General features: G+C 36.3%; 1 protein-coding gene across 8 annotated transcripts in view; it reads left to right on the top strand.

The window, feature by feature from the left end:
• ZMYND11 (zinc finger MYND-type containing 11) overlaps positions 1 to 21,611 on the top strand; it is a 107,822-nt gene that overhangs the window by 47,699 nt on the left and 38,512 nt on the right. For all 8 annotated transcript variants that reach the window (XM_080385845.1, XM_080385849.1, XM_080385851.1 and 5 more), the window contains exon 3: positions 15,378 to 15,537. In XM_080385845.1, the coding sequence (XP_080241971.1) occupies positions 15,378 to 15,537 (160 nt within the window). The remainder of the gene's footprint in view (positions 1 to 15,377; positions 15,538 to 21,611) is intronic.

The raw sequence follows: 21,611 nt of genomic DNA on the forward strand, positions 1-21,611 counted from the left end.
CATACTTGGATTAGTAACATTTTTTTAGAACTGTTTATACCTCTTGGGATTGACTGAAAGAATGGCTTTGCATGTTACAAGTGTTCACAAGTAATGATGACAATGAAATGTATGGAAGCATGTCTTACTCCTGAGTAAGGATACAGAAAAACAGAAAGATAATCTTTTTTTTATAAATACATGTTTAAGGTAAGTGACAGTCATGTAGTGGATGACAAATGTGTACTTTCAGAAAACGTCACAAGTTGAAAAGATGATTCATGATTTGATTTTTTGTTTTATTTTCTCTTTGATATAGTTTGAGGATTCATTTGTTGCTAGAGACAAGATGTCCTGTATATTTTGTGACCTGTTAGTCCAAACACCTTCATAGCAGAATCTCTGTTGCTGCGTTCTTTGTCAGGTGGTTTGGTACTTTTAGGCAAATCTATTAGTTGGCTTTTCTTGTAACCGACAGCTCGTCATGGTTGTCTCCCTCTTCCTAACGTATTTTATTTCATTTGCTTCTTGCTTTGCTTAGTCTTCTGGTGCCCAGTAGAAGCCATTATACATATCAAGGAGCATTTACTTCCTATGACTAGGGAGGAAATGTTTGTAATATAAAAAGAAGATTTGTTGCTTATAGAATATGCAGTGTTTCAGCTCGGTACGTTAAAAAGACAGATATATATAACACATTAAAATATGTAAAATGTAACCTGTGCATTTTATGTGTAATTGTTAAAAAATATCTGGGGTAAAGAAAGACTTCCAGAAGATACTGGCAATGGAAAGTATGCAAGAAAAATCTATAGAACTAGCCACGCATTTTCTGTAGAGAACATAAGAGTAGGAGGATAGTGTAGAAGGAGCCAAGAGCACTAGAAGGTACTTCTAATATTATCAGGAAAAACCTATAAGGAAAGAGGCTCTTTAATTAAAAGTATGCTTTGCTTTTAAAATTGATGAAGAGGAAAATCAAGAATAGAAAAATGAGTGATTAGAAGTGATTGAAAACTGTCTTACATTGAGGAGAGAGTTGAATACGCAAGTTGGAGCCTTTAAGAACATAGTAAGCTTACTGAACTTCTGGCAAGTATTTTAGAAAAGTCATTGCATGCAGAGAAGTATTAAGAAACACAAGAAAATGATCTATTTTTGAAGAAATTAAAAATGTGTGTGTGGAAAAACAGCAAGTATATGACACTGTTAATTGGAGTATTATATAAATACTTAGATAAAAGCATTGGTAGGGAAGAGACCACACTGCACAGAATTAATGTCTCAAAAAATAATAATCAACAAATCATTATATGAAAGGGATTCTGCAATTTTAGTGATATATGTTGGGGGTACATTACAGTTGGAAAGGTATTTTCCATTGGTTGGAGATAAGCATGTTTCAGTAGCTTGAAAACTAAACAAAGGACTGAAAACCAATGCTAACAGGAAGTAACAGTGTAGTGAATTTTAAGGAATCAGTACTAAAAGTGCAAACTGCCTTTTCAAGAGAACTTTAAAATATATATGTAACTTCCTATATTTGTACATAGGCTTAAGCATATTCAGTGCATTTTTATTTTATGGTAAAGCTCATTTGAAGGCAGTGGTAACATTTCTGTAAAAGTATGCAAAATAAATATTCTCACCTGGCTTATATTGTCATAGTGTATCTCAAGTCAATGAATTATAATAATCTAAAATCCAGCTACTAGAAGTATCTAACATTTTTAAACTACCAAGTTACTTCATAACAAAATGATATTTCTAAGAATTATTTATCAAGAAATATGACTTATTTTTCTGTCCAGATGATATTGGGATAATTTGACCCTAATACGTCAATTATTTAGATGAGTATTATTGGCATTAGTTATGCTATAAACACTAGCAGAGAAATGGCTTCCCGTATCTTGTGAATTCTCTGTCAAGAGTGCAGCTTGACAAATTGTTCATCCCTAAAAGTGTGTTAAAAATTATAATTATGCTTTGACTTTCTGTTTTTTCCTCATTATTTTCCATCTGTTTTAGATTTTGGGTAACCTCAAAAATTGATTCTATGGAATGAAATGCCTGAAAAAACACTGGAAAAAAGGCATGCATATTTAAATGAGTAGGATAAATTATTGACACTCACTTACATAGCAGATTGATAAGTATTTCTGTACAGCCTGTTTTTAAAGTTCTTTCTTTGGCTACTCCAGTCTTTCAGTCTCTTTTATAGTGTTTTCTTTATAATTCCCTACAGGTAATTGGATTCCTAAGATTTAATTAACTATTAATTAAATATTTACCCTTTTTATCACAAAGTATTGGGTTTTCTCAGTAGCAATTTATGAACATTTCATGATCTTTATGAATAGCTCAGAGTTCATTATCTATTAAGTTAATGTTTTTAAAATACCCAATTGGCAAATACGGTTCTAGAACAATTATTGGCCGCTTTCAGGATTTTGTCATTGTAAACAGGTATTCTGATTTCTAAACTATTTCATGAAGACTAATGTGAAGAACCAAAATATAATTATTTTCTTCCATACTTCCTTCCTCATATTTTTTTCTCTCTGCCTTTGATGTTTTTCATGATTTATTTAGTTGATTAGCTTCTCTCCCTGTTCCTTATAAAGGCAGTGTCTATACTGTCTTTGTGTACTGTGACAGGAAGAGCCCTGGCACTGTCTGGAGCAGATCTGCTGTGACCACATCACATTGCCTTTGGCTCATGGAATTGTTTCTTTGGCCTTGACATATTTTTTGTTTGTTTTGTATGTGTGTGTGGTTCTTCAGTTCTAAGTGCCAAAGATAATACAGCCCACAGCAATGCTGTTCTTGAACACGAAGCTAAAGGCATGATGTTTGCCATAGGGCATGATGTGAAGGCATCTGAGGACACACAGCATGCTGGAGCAGTGTTGGAGTGCCTTTGACAGAAGAGGCCAGTCTTGGCATGGTTTACATCTATGTTCTCTATCAGGAGCAAACTAACCTCTTGACCATGCTTTGCCTTTTTCACAGGAGGAGCAATTTGGCTTTCTCTAGAATGGAGCCTGAGAATGAGTTAGTTTGGGAATGAAACCAAAAGTGACTCTAGTCCACAGGATAAAGGTATCCCAACTTTGGGGGGAATGAAGCTGATGGAAAGACCGTTAGCTAGGATAAAACTGTCATGCTGTAATTGGAGAATTTGTGTTAGTTTCAAATTGAGCGAAACTGAAACTATCAGTTTCATCACTCAGCTGGTTTACAACATCGGTGATACAAGAAAATGCCTTGTTTTCATGAATAGGTACAAAGACTCTCATCTTTTTTAATTGGCTTTCAAATGGGATGGTCTAGCACTTGGATCCTAAATGGTCACAACCATTTTTTGTGTATTTGTTCTGTCGACTCATTTTTGTTATATTCTAATATAGTGTAAGTGCAGCTAAGTCAGAACATCTAAAAGAAATGAGCAGATCCCAAGCCTATATAGAGCAGACTCTGTCAGTCCCTTGTTAGCTTTGTGTGGACTGACATTAATCAGCATTGATGGGACAGCATGCCAGAGAAGAATTCCTCAGTATGAAAGATTACTGTAAAGTGATGAAATTTTCTGGCCCCACAGTTGAGATGAAGTCACTAGCAGTTGTAGATTGAGTATGTGACCCTCTCAGTTTGACATTTAGTACTAGGAGGAGGATTTCTTCTTCGTATACCACTCTGTGAAATTTCTCCAGCCAGTCTCTGAGAACAGTTAAAGTAAGGGCCTTTCCCATCCATAAATCGTTGGTTTTTTTGGTTTTTTGTTGGTTTTTTTTTTGCCTTAGTACTTCTGCTGTTTTTTTTCTAGGCTGTCTAACAGAAAACAATTTCTAGAAGCAATGATTAAAGCAAAGATGAGAATGAGCAATTTGAACAGGTAGAGAATCATCACAAGAGAGTATAAGTAAGAAAATCCTCAATTTGAACAGATAAGAAATAATCACACAAGTCTATAAATAAGAATATGCAATGCCGTAGCAAGAAAAAAAAATGAAAGAATAAGATTCTTACGGTATTGCGTATTCAAAGCTCAGAAACTCGTTAGAAAAAATCTGTCACTATTTATAGTACCTTTGATGAAAATTTAAATCTTCCTACTATTTTGCATGTTGCAACTAAATAGCTGTGCATAAACAAAAATAGTAAGCTGTAAGAATGATTAGGAGAGCAGATGACTGTGGATTTATAACTAGATAATCCTGTTGTTTAACTTTACATGAGCAGACATCTTGTAGCACCTGATATATCTTTGACTGAAATGAAAGCTTAGAAATGTTTTTCTGCTCTGTTGGTTTCTTACCCTTTGTCAAGCCATTCCCCTAAAATATCTGTCCTTTTTAACTGGAGAGTAGGTTTATCTGAAAACAATTTTCTGAAGTAAAATATCCTTCTGTTACACAGACAAATGCATTGGTTGCTTGAGTTCACTTTTAACCAGTGGTGCTGACTCCTTTTTCACATCTTTACATCATCCTCATGTATGGTTTAAATGTGACCATGTGAAGCAAATGGTATTATTCAAACCAGCCCTTCAGAATCTGGTACATATTAATCGAACCCTGGTCAGTTGTACTGTGGTGGAACAGGTCAATATTGAAGGAGGTGCTCAGGAAAGCTCACATTTAGCAATTAGGAAAGGATGAGGAAGAACAGTACTGTGAAATTTTTGTCCATGCCATGCGTAATTATGCAAGGGTAAGCAAAGCAAAAGTGTGGAGTATAAGGTCCTACAATGAGATGCACGATACTACTTCCTCTGCAGGCCACATAGCTGCTTTTAGTGGCAACCTGTTATTGAGCGTTCACCCTTGAGAAAACTGAATTCAGTTTGTACTGGGTTGGCTTAATTATAGATATATGCGCTACAGTAAACAAAACATAGAAACATGTAACTAGGTATGACAGGGTAGAAAACTCTTAAATACCTCTTCACTTGTTTTCTGTTATAGTCGAGGACAAAACATTTCTTTCTGACTCCCCTAAATCAATCTCCTGCTCCAGTTCTTTTACTTTCCTTCTCTCTTTTCCATGATAAGTTTCAGTTGCTTCTTTTAGCCCCAAACCAATGTGGGTTTTTTTCTGTTTTCATAACACTATTTATGTTAAACCAAGAGAATGAACTAAGTCTAGACTTCTAAGGCATGGAAACCCTTAGGCATAGATAGATCATCTGGGGTGTGGGGGGGGTGTGTGTGGGGGGAAAGTCCTCTGTGCATTTTCAGCAACTTATCAATTGATTTGTTTGAAAATCATTGTATTAATAAAACAAAAGCAGTATAAAACTGATCATTTGACTCCCTAATAGAAAAAAAATCAGTAAAAGTGCTATTTTGGTCATACATAAAACGTCTGCATTATGTGTGCATGGCTATCAGTTACAAGCATAGTGATACATTGCATAGAAATAGGATGGACACCAAAACATTTAATTTGTTTTATACGTTAATTTTTTATACTGATGGCTTTGCACTGAGGTTAAGTGATGCATTCAGATTGAAATTTTCAGACATTTTCAAAAGTTTAGATATATGCTATAAAGTAATAAAAAGGACACTGAAAACTGCATGTATGCAGGAAAGTACAGGGAATCTCACCAGCTTTTGCATCATAACTGATACACAATTTTGGTTCTAAATTGGTACAGAGACTGACCAGTGAGATAATACTGAGCGAGCTAATAAGGATTTTTAACATCCAGATTCACAAAAATCTTGAAAAGAAATTAATTAAGCTAAACACTGATAGTTTATAAGGTCCTTCAGAAGAAATGACAGATTGTCATTGCACAAGGAATTTTCGTAATGGTGTACGTTCATTAAATTTCACCTGTGTTAACTCTAGGTAGCTACGCTTGTCATAAAGGATTTATCTATTTTTAATATGGTTTTTAATCTTAATTTTGTTTGTGAGTTCATGATTTTCTGTTTTGTATATTATGTAACTTCAATATTGTTGGTATTTATTAATGGTCCATTTTAAGAGCTGCTTTTAGATATTCTTGACTAAGGAGGGTGGAAGCAGGGATGACAGGAAAATATGTAAACTTTTCTTGTAAAAAGACTATAAAGAACCTGGCTGCATTTGCTCTGAGAAGTAGAATTAAAAATTCTGAATTAGTAGATTTGGTGAAGGTGTGTCGTCTTGAGTATTAATAATTACTTTTTTCCCATCGAGCTGTTTTGTTTAATATAGATAATGTCTTCAATTTGTGTAATGATTCTGTTTAATCAAATTAATCAAACCAGTTAAAGGAATACATAAAAAGAAGTCCTGATATATTAAGCAGTGTTGTTTGTCATTTGTTGGGGATAACTGTTCCTCCAACTTGGTACTGAGCCACTGTCCCACCATGTGATAAATTTTAGATACTTTGCTACCTTTTTTTTTGCTACTTTGCTAGCCAAAACATTGCTACCTGACTTGCTGGGTTTGCTTCTCAGTGACGGCTGTTATAAGGCTGATTCAGTGCCTAGTGTAGAAAACTCTTCACCATGGGACTGACAGAGAGATTCCTCCAGCCTTGCCACCTGCTTTATGCTAACTACATGGAATGGAGTGGATGCTGTAGCTGGCTGTGCAACCGTTAACACCTGTAGGGGTTTAGGATAAATGGCTATTTTATTGAGGACTAGATCTTGAGGTGAGGCTAAACTTTTTGTGGATTTGCTTAGATCAGAAATATTAATGCATGCAAGTCTAGTTCCTACAGTTCATACTGCAAAATTAAATAAATAGGTGCTCAGGTGTTCTAAAGAATTTTGCTCGTTCAGTTTTCATTATCTAATAATTTTTCTCTTAATAATGCTCTTACTTGGTATTGCTACTAAGGCAGTTTTCTTTTTTCATCTCAAAGGTCAAATGTTCTTCATTGATTCAGTAGGTGAATGCTCTGGGCTGAGCATGAGCATGAGTAGTAAATAAAGTGATTCACACAAACAGCACAAACACATGGTTATTAATAACAGCCATACTCCTTGTTTGGTGTTTGCTAATGAGTGCAAACTCATTTGAACTGTCCTTACTGTGTGTTACTATAAAAACTGTAATGTTCAATGTTTAATACTTTTCTTAGAGAATACATGCAAAATATGAACTCCAGTATAAATACTTAGAAGGAAAGTGGTGGAAGTATAACTGACTTGACAATCACTATCCCCCTTTTTGTTTTAATAAATAGTCTCATGTATTCCATACTTCTATTAATATTTGTGTGGAAGCTGTGTAAGTTTACATGCAAAAAAATACATAACAGGTTACCTTTATTTCTGATTACTAAAAGCAAACCAGTTTACTTTTTATGTCACAAGCAGTATTGATTTTTGCTTCAATCATAACATCTTCATAATGTTTGAAAGTAACACTTCTAGCTTATGTTTCATTTCTTTGCTGTAAATAAATGAGACTTCCTATTAGAAGTAAAAGATAAAAATGAGTGTGACATGGCCATTTAACAGGTTGTTACCTGGCCTGAAGTGCTCATCAAGGCTTTTCTGTAATCAGTAGAGAGAGAATGATCTCCAAAGCACTACTCATACTGTCTATTTTACGCTGCGGTTTCATATTCCCATTCATATAAGCAGTATCATCACCAAAAGCAGCAGCCCTGCCCTGATGGCTTTTCCAATTGGTAATTAGGTGAACATTTGTGTGACAGTGTGATGATTTTGAAACTCAGCCAAGGTAAAACTAATCTGACCGAAAAAAAACCCAAAAAGTTTTTGTTACTTTCAACCCAGGTAAGAATGGAAAAATTGGGTGGAAGACTAAAAACCTGAATCATGAAAGCACTGGAATGTGTGTTTTTTAAGCATGTTTTGAACTGAGACTCTCGATATGAGCTGACTGAATATTTCATTTGCAAGGTATTATTTAGGATGTTACATTCTGAGTCATGTATTACGTGTTTGTCTCCAGTACATCCACAGAAAAGTGCTGGATGGAACAGTGGCTCTGCATATACATAGGCAATTGTCCATATGTGTGCAGTGCCCCTAAATGATTAGTGCTCCTGTTTGCCAGTAGTCCTCAGTGACATAGGTGTACATTACCAGCAGCATCCCATACAACTTTTTAGGTTGGAAAATGGGAGTATCTAAAAAAGCCCTTTTTTAGATAAGTTCCTCCTTAAGAAGATGGTAGTAGTTCTGAAAGAGAGATTTTATGGATAAGGACTGCATTGCTTGGTGCCTTGATTACGTGCTTTTCATGATCATATTGGTGGGTTACACAATCTTAAGTGCACAGTGAAGTTGTGAGTGAGAATTTACATTACTGAAACAAGAAATTACTTGAGTTAAAACTACCATGGTTTTGACATAAATGACCCAGGTGATTAAAATTATAAAAAAACTGTGTGGTGCCTGGGGTATCTAAAGGACACACAGACAAGATTACTCTTTAGCTTTGTTTTAGCAGCAGCAGAAGGAACATTAGGAAGAACTGAGTTCCATTGAACTGCTGGATCTCACTCTTTCACTATCAAGTGTGTGCATCCTTTTTGTTTTATAAAAATACTGCACAAAATCAGATTCAGTATTCATGCAAAAGCTGGATTTCTAGACTATGAAGGAGAAACACATTTTAAAAACATTTCCTACTTAGATAGTGTGTGTGTCTTCAAAATGAATGTTGCAGATGTCAGAGAAAAAAGAAAATTCATCATTTCTCTGTAATTCAGTTTCTCTGTGTCCCACACTTGGAATTTTGGACTGCACAAAATACAGAGTGTATAATCAGTGTTACATAGCATAAACAGCAGCTCTGTCAATGCTTGCGTGGTCTGTGCTGATGGTATGTGGATTGCTGTGGAGATCAACTGCAGCCTGTTCATATACATGCATCTCTCTTTGTGAAGTATAAGGACAGAGGGAGAACGTTACGCTTTGGTTGTCTTTATCTTAGTGAATTTAATCCATAATCGAAACTTGAGAAAATGTAAACATATCAAAAAGTATCCTAGAAAACAAGCATGCTAGTACGTCCCCACTGTAAAAAGTTCTACTTAGTCTCTGTGTGTCTACATTGTTTTCAGCTCTCAGACCAGCTCTGTTTCTGGCAAGTAGGGAATATATATTTCAAATATATTGCTTTGAAATACAAATACACATAATGTTTAGCCCATATTTTGTGAAAGTTGATTTGTACCACAGTGCTGTATCTGGTGAGAACAGGCAACCTGTGCTTTGGAATTGAGACCTTGAGATACGACTGACTACAAATCTTCACCTGGCTCTCCACAAGGATAATTATTGGATTCCCAAGATTTGAGCCTGTGTATTTTAAGTTCTTACGCTATGTAGCTGTATTTGTTAAAAAAAAATATATATATATATATAAAAATTCATAGCCATCTCTTCCATTTATATTTTCAGTATGACCAAGTGACCTATTCTTTGCAAATTAGAAAGTCTTAAAAGTGTGTCGGCCTTCTATAAAACTGCTGTCATACCCTGAATCTAAAGCAAAAGGCATTCCTCACCAGAGGTAGGAACACAATATAAAACTCAGAATAGATTTTTGGCTGCTTTCCTTCCATTTTATGTATTATTCCTTAAGGTCTGTCCCTGAATCTAGGACATTTTTATATACCTGTAGGTAACATTTAAAATTAATGGCAGCCTTTCAGTTGAGTTAAATGGGATGTGCTGTATTTTATCAGATCTCAACTGTGAGATGGGCTCTGCATGTAAGGAAATCTTAAGACCTCTGTTTCTCCCTGGACGAGCCGCTGTTGCCAGCAGATTGTTACTTCCCTTCATATCGTGGAGGGCGGAGACATCCAGCATAGACAGAGATAATTGATCAGACAATGACTGCAGTGTTTGTCACTAAAATTAGCATCTACCTACAGTTGTCACACTATGTGAGGCAGGTATTTCCTATATGTATTTTACTTTAGTCTTTTACAGAGATGCTTGCTGTATATTTTTTTCAGTATTTTCCATCTGATGAGTTCAGGTAGCTGAAAATGCCATTCCTTATAAGTCCAGAAAAACTGAGATTTTATTTTTGTTTTTGTAAATACCTGTGTCAGCTTTCCACCTTAAGTAATCTTATTCACTTCCTTCCTCAGCCAGCTTTGTTTTTTGGGCCACAACACAGCTGCGCCCATGTAAACCACTTGCTGCATCTCAGTAGACCACAGTTGACTTTGAGGACTCTCTAGGAGCAGAGTTAGTTATTTATGTACATTATTTTGTGGCCATAAATATTAAGAGCTTTGGGACAGGGTTTGGCTTTGTGTTGTCTTGGTACAGCACCAAGCAGGAGTTGTCAGCTGTGTGACAGCTGTAGGCGAAAAGTCCATCATCTGATCCCTGCAAGTGCCAGCTACTTTTGTATCTGTTTTGCTCCCATGGTGATCGCAGCTTTAGAGTCTGCTTCCTTCACACCCCTTAGATCAAAACAAACCCTTTTCTTGAGTTTCAAGGTATGTTGTGAAGCACATTTATTAGATGTAGGTTTTAAATAGAAAGATATGCTGAACACTGGCTAGTTTGAGAAAATGTTTTTGAAGTTTTAGGTGTTAACAGACTGACTATGTGAACTGACAGACTATAGTGCTTCTATAATGTCTCCTGTATATAGGGCAGGCAAACGGTTTAGATGTGGATTCTGGTACTCCTGTGGTCCAGTTTTGTTTAGCAAAGAGAGGTGGCAAGATCAAATTGTCACTTGGTGCTGGCATAAGTTACAGGAGCTTCTGCACTTTGTTGCTGTGAAGGAGAGAGACTCTGGAAGGCCATGTACCAGGTTTCCCTGCATATCATTCCTCCCCTGTCATTGCAACATGACTCAGGTGGGGTGTGCAGCAGGTGCCATGAGGCCTGTGAAAACTGCTCAAGTCCTCACCTCCAGCAGCGCTGACCCGTTGGGCTGTCCCCATGGTGTCTGAAAGGTGGTCAGGGTTTTAGGATGTGTAACAAGAGTAAGGTATATAAACAGAAGAAAATAGAGGTATTTTATCACTGCTAAATTTGAAAAGATCTGACTACTTCTCATCTGAAGTGCCAAATAAGTTTAACATTGTTGTTTTGCATTTTTCTGGTTGGTATTTTGTGTACTAAATACAGATGAGTATGCACACACATACACAATCTACAGATCTATTCATGGTTATCCTCTATTGTTCTCGTTTAATTTTTTTCTTTTGCTTTCAGACAGGTGTGCACATATATTAGCTATATGCACATGTGTATTTATTTACCTGATTCTATTGGCAGGATCTTGTTTCTGAAGGTCAGAACATTTACATATACTTTGGTGGTGTGACAATCCTGAGATTTGTTTTAAGGGTGGGAATGAGCAACCTAGATGCTAAAGATTCTTATCCTTTGCTTTCAAAGTGGTGTGGCAATAATTGAAAACATGCTTTATTAGGCTCTTAGAAGTTGATTACAAAAAGTTTAATTTTGCTAGATTTGCTAGATTCTTCTATGCTAATGTCAAGGAGGCTTGCGCTGCCAGTTTCTAAATGGAGAAAATACTGACCTATAAATGCTCTAATACTGAGAAGCAGTTCAGTTGCTTCTGTATCCTGCAGACAGGCAGCCTCATTTCGTGAGATTTGGAATTTAACGTGCAGATTATCAAGCCAAACCTCCTCTTTTCATCAGACAGACACTTATTTTATGTAGAAGGGATTAGCACAGTTAAATTGTATTTTGAAATGGTTGTTTCAACCCCCTATCTGATACAGACGGGTTTGCTGATTTAGGGGATTTTACTTTGTCTCCATGTCTTATTCTCACCCATCTGAGTGTATTTGCTTTACTGCTCGTGGCTGGCTACATAATAGCAGTATAGGGATTGTATTACACTTCCCAGTCTGTCGATAGGAAGGACTGGGCAAAGGCATAACAAACCCATATTGCTTCAGCTCCCTGTCTCCAAGGTAAGGCTAATCAGCTTTTGTTGAAAACAGCAATCAGGGATTGCTTTAGCTCTCTTACTTGTTTTTTAACTTCTTGGTGCCAGATGCTTCAGTCCATGCAGTGCCAGGAAAAGGCTTGCGCTCCCTGGATTACTCGCGTCACGTCTGCAGAAAGACATTTCAATATTGTTTTTCCCCAGTCCAGTAATGAGTCTGATGAGGTAGTTAAGAATCCAAACATCATGCTTTCTGTCTGTAGGGTGGAGTTTAACTTATTTTGTGCTTCTGACATCTTTCACATGTTATGACAGTTTTTCATATTTCATTATTAAAGAACTTTAACTATCTTTTCTGGTTCTAATCCTGTGCCTTAATTGCTTCTTAGTTTAGCTGCCATCCTTCTAACTGAAAAGAAACAAGATCGGATTTCATCCGGACCCTGCCAGTGTTCTATAGTCTTTGCGAATATCTAGCCACCTACACTTTACAGGTTTTAATATAATTAAAAATTTTGGGGGAGGGGGCACTTTTCTAGAGCAATTCTACTCTTTGAAGTAAAAGCATTCTCTCTACATTTGTGTGCTTTCCTATGAAAGCTGATAGCATCTTATTTTAAAAATGGAAAACATAGCACTTGTGCATCTCCAGACTGCACAGTCTGAACATTAACTAAAGTATTTTTCAAAAAGCCACTGGGGAGTTATTACTCCCAGTTTACAGCTGGAGGAAATGAGGAGATAGTTTAGATGGTAGCAGTACTTTCACTCTGGTTGAGAACACAGATTGGATTTGAGAAACGGGCAATTCTGAGCTGTGTGCTCCTTTTCACTAGTGCACACCCTGCCACAGTTGAAATAGGCAGGTTAAATCTCTTAGCTGATTAGAGTTGGTTTAAGGCTTTTTGGTTTGTATTATATATCTGTTCTGTTCAGAGATGTGAGTGAGAAATAATCACAAAATATGTAGCTTACGGTCAGGAGTTGGATTGTAACTATGGATGATGCAATGCAAAATACATGGTTTCTTCAGTAGGGTGTACTGAAGATTATGGCACTGGGTTAATACTTGGTTCTTAGACCTACAGCAGTTTAGTGTATAACTGCAGGGAAATCACTTCCTTGCTCAGTGCCTGATTTGTTCCATCAGTAGAATGGGAAGGATGATAGTACCTGTGCTGTGTGTTTTGAGACCTATTAAAGACTGGAAGAAACTGCAGAAGACATGAGTGCTGTGGCTCTTGATAGGGAGGTTGTTAGTACAGAGTTAAAATGGAAATCTGCTGAAACACCAGTAAAGTTAGGATGTGTTGACAAAGATAATGTACTTTAAAAAGCTAGTTTTGTTTGCATGAATATATACACATGTGCACACACACATGAAATACATGTAACGTGAGTATATAAACATATAAGTTGTTTTCTCTATTTCAGGCAGTTTAAAAGCTTCAGCACTTTATGCCTCAGCAAACTAATGGTGTTCACTTGCACTCTGTTTGAAAGTGAAGTAATAAATCTGAGTCTCTGCCTGTTCAAGACCACCTTGGAATCTGGAGAACTCAGAAAACTCAATTAAGTGTTTAATGCCACTTGAACATGCCCGCACGTTGGATTTTGGTTCTGCAGAAGCCAGAAAGGATCAGGTTGAGAACATGAGCATCCACCCAGTGTGGCAGAGAACTGAAGTAATGTGCTTGGCCCTCAATCCTTTTTTCTAGCCAGCATAAGATTCATATTAGCTTGGATCACAGAATTCCACAGAATTTTGTTCTTTCTCTATTAATTTAATTATCACTTACTTTTTGTGCAGTGGTAGCATGCAGAAATCAACCAGACTTGGACTGTGTTGTGGTAGGCATTGTAAAACACAGTGAATGGCAGCATCTGTCTCTAGGAGATTTTACCCTAACCTCCACCCCCCAGCCCCCAAGGATCCTGCAAACATGCTGCATTTATGTAAATGCCTCTGATACCAGGCAGAAATTTATAAATGTCCTGTGTTGCTCTCATTATTGTATAATTTTCTACACAAATATATACTTCTACTCCATCAGAAATTTGCTGTATGATTATATGCATTTAGTTTCCTTTAGAACAAAACAAAAAGATTAGATTAGCACGAACCAGTTTCAGCAAAAGCTTGAGAGTAGACACAATTGGAAAAGACCTTTATGCATCCAAAATAATAAGTTTGAAAGGCGTATGCCTTCAAAGAGGAGGGTTGATCGGAGGGTTGGCCACTAGAGTGGTCTTCATCCCTTATTGCAAGTTTATAACTTCTAAGGCATTAAAATTTCCTGTCAGCCATGTTACCAAAAAACCCCCAAAACCCAAAAAATACGAACTGATGTAGCTTTTTTCTTTCATGTAATGCTACTGCTTTAAAAAAACTTTCCCTCAAGTTCGCTCCTGATAATAATTATAATTTTTGTGAAGATACTTGTGGTGACAGTCACAAAAGAATCATGGTTGCTGGAATTCATTATGAAGCATGAAAAAGAGGATACTATAGCTGACAGCTTTGTCTTAAAGCAGGTAAATTACATATTTCTCTCCTAGGAGACAGGTAGAACAGAGTACCTTGAGAAACCAAAAGGGAGAGAAATTCTGCTAGCCTTCTAACTGTAAGAGAGCTGTAACTAGAAAAATATGTCCACAAAAAAATTGGTTCCAGGTCAGTTCACTTATCTGATGATTGCATGTGATTGCAGCTCTCGTCACTTCTCCATGTGCAGTGGCTTATAGATACGTTCTTGGAATTCTGCTAAAAAAGATCTGAAGTGTAATGATCTTAAAACAGGGAGGTCATCTTTATTTGAGGGAAGATCATTTTATGTTGTTTACTGCAAGTTAATATGTGATGTTGGTCTAGAAGTAAATTATACTGGGTAAAAGTCAATATTACACAACTGATTCTCATGTATATACACAGTGTAGATTGTATATGTTTTGTTCACACCAGTGCACTTCATCATAGTGGGATCATTGTGGTTATCTCAAGAAAAGGAGAAAAAACACTTAGTCTATAACTAGCTGTTGAGTTTTCGTATGTGATGCATAAACTTCTATTTTTTATACATGTGTTGTACTCAAGAGCATCACATAGATGCATTGGTACATCTCCAGAATCATTCTATAGTATATATGCTATACGAGATACTACGGAAATGCAAGTTTTAATTAAATTAAAGAAGTCTCTTTAGGGGCACAAACGGATGTGGAAGTTTAGCAGAGACAAGCCCAGTGTGTCTGTTAGTTTTGGAGTGTAATAATTTTTTCTGGTAGAAAATTACTGTGCTACTGCTTGTCTAGGTGTGTACATGATAACTTCAAGGGGAAGAAAAGGTGATTTGTAGCAAAGGAGTAAATTGTATAAATTTTGAGGGTTTAAAAACAACCTAAAACATAGGCTGTGTATTATTTTAAATCATTTGAAAAAGTATTTTTTTTTGCTGTCACTTTTTATAGTTTAACACTAACACTTAAAGACTTCTGTGCTTTGTGTGCAGGTATATGTCTCGAGTCCATGGTATGCATCCAAAAGAAACCACACGTCAGCTGAGTTTAGCAGTCAAGGATGGTCTTATTGTTGAAACCCTGACGGTGGGGTGTAAAGGGTCAAAAGCTGGTATTGAACAAGAAGGATATTGGTTGCCAGGAGATGAGATTGTGAGTATAAAGTCCTTGAGAAAATAAATCGCAATTTCTGGTATCTTAGCATGAAACTTGTTTTAATTTCTATTTGAACTTATTTATAGATGCTGTGTTGGTGCTTATGAACAGGGAAGTAATGCACTCTTAAACTTTTTTAACCTTTTCCATTCCATAAAGGTTCTCTCTCCTTGAATTCTGTGTTTTCTGCTATGAAACACTGTCAAAGTCCTTTGCTCACTCATCCCTCACTTGTATGTAGTATTCTCTTTTACAGCTGTACAGGAAGACAGTAAATATTATTGGTATTACTTGAAATCCTCAGATGTCCTCAAATCCCAAAGACGGTATCTTTAAAAAAAAAAAAAAAAAAAAAAAAGACAACAAGAATTGTTGATTGATCTTGCTTTAATCTGAATCTGAGGAGCAAAGAACTCCTCCCTTTCAAAAGTGCAACAAGAAGTTGTACAAACAGACATGAAAAGATGTGTTTTACAGGTATTTGTGAACACCGGGGCATTCAGTTGGGGATGATTTTCCTAGTAAATTAGTTAGAGGCATCCAGACATTGTTCCACTGGACTTATAAAATAAATATTTAAATTGAGTTAAAGAGGTTGAAAGTTATGTAAAGGGAAGAAAAGTATGTTTTCTCTATCTCTCCATAGCTGAGATGGAATGCACTCATGAAGTTAACTGAGAATAGTCCCATAGACAGGAAAAAGCTTGCACAATTCCTTTGCCTTGTTCAGAAGCCTGGTCTCTATATTTACAAGACCGTGTTCTTGTAATTTAAAAAAAAAAAAAAAAAGAGGTTGGCAAAGCTTTAAAATACTTGAACTAGGAACTGTTGCTTTGGTATATAAATTACATTAAATACTGGTAAAAAGGACAGCATTGTCATAGGCATAGGTAATAATTGAAATTTTGAGGAAACCCAGAAAATACAGGAAAATAAATTCTAAGACCTACCAGAATAATCATTGCATTGTTTCAGCCATCAATAAGATCCTGAAAGTGAAGCAACAAATAATTTTTTTATTTGAAGTGAGAGAAATAGGAAGTGGAAACAAGCAGTATCCATAACAGAAAACATTATGGTTAAAATTATCCCAGTTACACTCATTTAAAGTATTGAAACATGTATTTAATGTACATTGTTTCACTATTAAGATTCTCATTATAATTTCATTAGAAACCCTCGAGGGAGCCTTTTAAGGGTATTTAGCTTTGTTTTTACTATTCTACCTGAGAGTAAACATTTCAAAATTACAGCTTAGCTCTTTTAAGTATTTCTTGTGTCAGTTCTGTCTGTTTAGAGGTCATGTTAACTGTGTAGACTCCGTATGACATAAAGTCTGAGATCTGTAGTTACCTAAGTATTCAGTATGTTTGTTTCCTCTATTGAGAAAGGGGCGGGGGGGGGGGGGGGGGGGGGGCAGTAAGATTAAAAATGCCTCATAATAGCCATTTCTTAAGTGGTCATTCAAAAACTGTTCCTGCTACTTATTAGCAACATTTGTCTATAAGATAACCAGCATGTACATTGCCAGTGAGTCATTGGAATTACATTAATTATTTTATCTCTGAATGAAAAGAGTTGTCTTTGACTTGATGGAAAATGCTGCTTAAGTCACATTGTGAATAGCCCTTTGGTTGGAAGTATTGACTGTATTTTCAGCATGACTGCTAATCACTGATGCATTGTGCTGTGACCATACGGCTGATGGCTATCTTAGTTGTTCAGAACACCAGTGTGCACTTGACTAAACAGTTTTATGCAAAAATAGGAATCAGCTTCTGATCCAGGCCATGTTTCAACATTCCCCAGCCTCCAACTTCTTGATCCTTGAATCAAAATGCTGCAGACAGATGAAGGAAAACACACTGACTTGCTATAAAGTCATTCTCTTTGTTCTTTTATTCAAAAATTTTTAATGAGTAACAAAGTGTCATTGTCATCACTCCACATCAGATCAAGTATTCTCCATTCTTCCACAATTGGTGCAAAACCATGAAGTTTGGCATGTTCTCTACACTGGACACACTGGGTAGTTCTACAGATGCTTTGTCTGCACTTGATTGAGATGCAATTTGTAGTTCTTTGTAATTCAGTACTGCTGAGATCTGGTACTAATGACTGTTGAACCATCAGCTCGAGTTACACTTGAGTAAGGACAAACACACAGGCATCTTTTTGGAGATCCACTTGTAGGTGATAGAACTCTCTGAAATAGGGCTGTTGATGTTGGAACAGGGATTTCAGGCTTATCAAACTTTAGCCCTTACAGACAGACCCGTGATCCAATTGTCAAACTCCCTTTGACTGGTACTACAGGAACTTGGAAAGCTCATAATGTGAAGCAGAAAGACCTGAGAACCGATCCACCACCTATTGACAGCAGATCAAGAATGCCCTTGGATTTGGCTTGTTTACTGGCACCACAGTGGAAGTCAGTAAGGACCAGCTGTTTCAAAGAGTTAGGAAAGGGACACATTCTTGTCATCCCTCCCTCCATTATTTGAGTATTTGCTTGATGTTTCTTACATTTTTGAAGTTTTAGATCTAAATCTTAGCATTTTAAATCCATATTCAAGTAAATAAATTACTGGCCTGGGCCACGGAACTGCTGAGCACCTGTATCTGTTACTTACATAGATGCCTGACTAAACACTGCCACAAGTTCTGGAAGTACTGGTTTGAACGATGACTGTGGACTGATTGATAAATAGTAGCAATAATTGAAAGTATACTGATTATGAAAACACAGCTCTATTTGGAAAAGATTCATTAGATAATCTATGGTGCTTGCTTACATGTTTCCAAACATTTGCCCTATCCAATAGATTGACATGATGATAGATCTATGCAGTAAGGACACCATCTCTGATAGGGTTACTCTTAGCCTTCAGAGGAATGTGTTAAAAAAATTATGCTACTTAGCTGTCATTGTTCTACCAGGATGTTGAAGCTGTGGTAAAAAATGAAGCAAAATCTCATATTTAGAGATATACAAAAGAACAAGCTGAGGTGCAAAGACAAAACAGTTTGAGGGCATCAGGAGGTCCTTCCAAAATTAATATGAAAATTAATATTCTGAAAAACTGGGGAAAAGAATGATCAGATTTAAAAGAGTATGAAATTGTTCACTTTTTCTCTCAGATATAGGTGGGAGAAATATTTTTATATAAGTTACTAAGTTTAAAAATTTGGAGTCTGTTGCCAAATATACTGTGTTCCAAGTGATATGTAAGGGTTGGTATCTATACAAGAACTTCGCTGCAGATATTATACCTCTGGTTCTTGTGCAGGTATTCACTTATTTGCCGTCTATACAGATGTATTGCACATTTTCAGAATGTGTTCTCATCTTACAGACTTCCTTATCATGAAAGAAGAAATTATTTTCAATTGGTATCTAGGATTTTAGTTAGGAATTTTGCATTTTCACAGTTTGTCGATGCCATTATTATGCAATTCAACAAATTCTCTGCAGCTTCTTGCCTTGCAAGGGAAATATCAGTCCTGAAATCTGGTAATGGAAGTTTACTTTCTCTTTCTAAAAGCCTTATTTCTATTTCTCACAGAACTTGCAGAATTTGGAGGCGTTATTTATTATCAACATGAAAGAAAATATCTCCTTGCTTTTCAGGTTTAGGAAAAAAATTGCAAATCAGTGTTGTTAACTATGTTTTCAATGCATTTGATAAAGTAGAAGGGATAATGTAGTTCTTGAGGAAAAGAATCATGACTCTCCTTACCTATTCGTTTCTATTTTCAGTTATGTCATGATTTTTATGTATTTTTATCTGTGTAAAATAGTGCTCAGTCTAATCCCAGTGAAAGAAATCAAATTAAAACACCCATGTAATGTAGTTTTATGGGGGGGTAAGGTACAGTTCTTAGAGTTAGTCTTACTCATTTACATATTTTGTGATTTTTCTACAGTGTGCATGGAGCTATTTTGAGCATTTAACATACTAATTCTTCTCCTCATGATTAAAATCATAAAACTGCACTGACCCAGAGAGAGGCATTATGAATGTATAATTTCAATGTGCATGTATTCATAAAGGCAAACAATATTGTGCTCTTCTGAGATGGAGATGTGTTAGTAACACGGGTTCATTGTTTGCATCTGAATCCAACATATCTCATAACACTGCTGTGGTTTAAAGTTGGTTCACAGTGGCCAAATTCTCTAACGAGGTACAAAGAGTGAGGCTTCATATTTAAGGCACTTTGAACTATTTCTTCACTAACAAAATACATACAAAGTTATGATGCTTTCAAGAAGTTACTCTTTTACAGATTTCTATTTTCTGATCATTTAATTGATTATGTAAAAGAGCCAGTAACTCTCCTGGCTAGTTAAGTTTGACTTTGAGGTTTAGTTAGTCATTTTCCTGTGCATTTGGTCCTCTCCATGTCTAAATGAATGCCTCTCCAATTCTTTCCTCTAATTCTTTAGTTTAGTGGAGCACGTGCGATTTGGAGGGGTAGTTTGCTTGCTTTCCTGTTTTCAGAAAACATTCAAAATAGAATCTGCTTTTTCCCAACACACCCATGTATTCATAACTTGCGAACTGATTACTGGGGATTTTCTGATATTTTATATCTAGAAAGTACTGGTGCATGCTCAAAGCGATTCCGGATACTTTCAAGTTGCAAGGCTGCCTGAATAATCCATCTCTTCACTCTGTCTGCTTTCCCATCATTTTAACCTTCGTTATAACCCACTGCCAGCACTGTGAGTTTTGAAGGTGATTTTGTTAACCCTAGAGACCTTAGGCTCACACCCAGTAATTATTGTGATTTGATGTATTGTAGGTTCAATTTTGCTAGGATCAATCTATGAGAAGGGAGTATTTTGGCTGTTACATTTCTGTTAATCTAAATTGCTTTAGATTGAACAAAGGCTGGGTTCCTTACTTGCCATGCTTTATTGCTTTTGTAATTATATTGATTTTTCCATGCTAGGTCAGTGTTGGTAGCCAGGAGCTGTTTTTTGAACTGGCTATGTCATCTTGAGTCTGCATAAATATGAAGATAATGGTAAAAAGCTTAAGAATGGTCATTGTGAGGGTTTGAATCTTTTCTGAACATAAAACACACTTTAAATAAAAAAAAAACAAAACCAAACCACAAACCAAAAACAATCTGCATAGCTACCAGTTACTGCTAGCAAGCTAGCGGCTTCTAACTAACTAGGTTGAGGAATGGTTTTAATGTGCATCCCATTCATTTCTGTTAGGAGCAGAAGGATAATATGAAACAGTAATAGTGACAGCCAGTGCCTTCATCTTGAAAGCTCACACAACTAGAGTGCACAAAGAGGAAGAACATGTCACACCAAATGAAGAAAAATCTCCTTCAGTGTTTAAAAAATTCTCCATTTGTCTTACCCATCCGTATTGCCTTTAATCTGAAGTCCTGTGTGAATTCACTGATCCAAAGCCAAGCATAGCCCAAACCATGCTATTTACTATTTCTAACGTATTGTAACAAATCGAGGATTTTCCAGCTGCAGCATTCCAGGTAGATTCCTAATTACTGTGAAAGTACCAGTGTTCTTTACATTTGGTGATTCACTGATGCAAAGAGTTAATGAATGGTCCTGTGGGAGAGAAAAGTTCAGACTGATTCCATCTCTTATTCCACACCTCAGGGAGAGTATGAGGAGGCTCTGAGGGTCAGGCCACATAACAGTCTGGTCATGTGCGAGCACTCAAGGGAAATGAGCTTCTGGAACTCTTTGAATCTTTCTTTTCTACCTTTCCATCCTCTAAAGTCCCATCATTCAGAGCTTGCTTTGCCAAGAGGCTGCCACCACGTTAACCCACAGTGTGCTAATAGCAATGATTTTTCTTGCAAGTTACTATCACAACAGTGCACTAGTGTAAAATTATTGTAATTAATATTTAAATATTTAAATATTTAAATACAATTATTTGAATAAATGCTTATATAAACAAAAAATTAGCGTGCACTGGTGTCATATCCTGCTGTGGATTTGTGAATGTTCAGAAAGCAAATATTTTCAAATTGCCAAATCAAAGCATAGGCTATTTTGTCCTTGAGAAACAAATTAG

Source organism: Falco punctatus (genome assembly GCF_963210335.1).
Source record: "Falco punctatus genome assembly, chromosome: 4".
In the NCBI taxonomy this organism is placed as follows: domain Eukaryota; kingdom Metazoa; phylum Chordata; class Aves; order Falconiformes; family Falconidae; genus Falco; species Falco punctatus.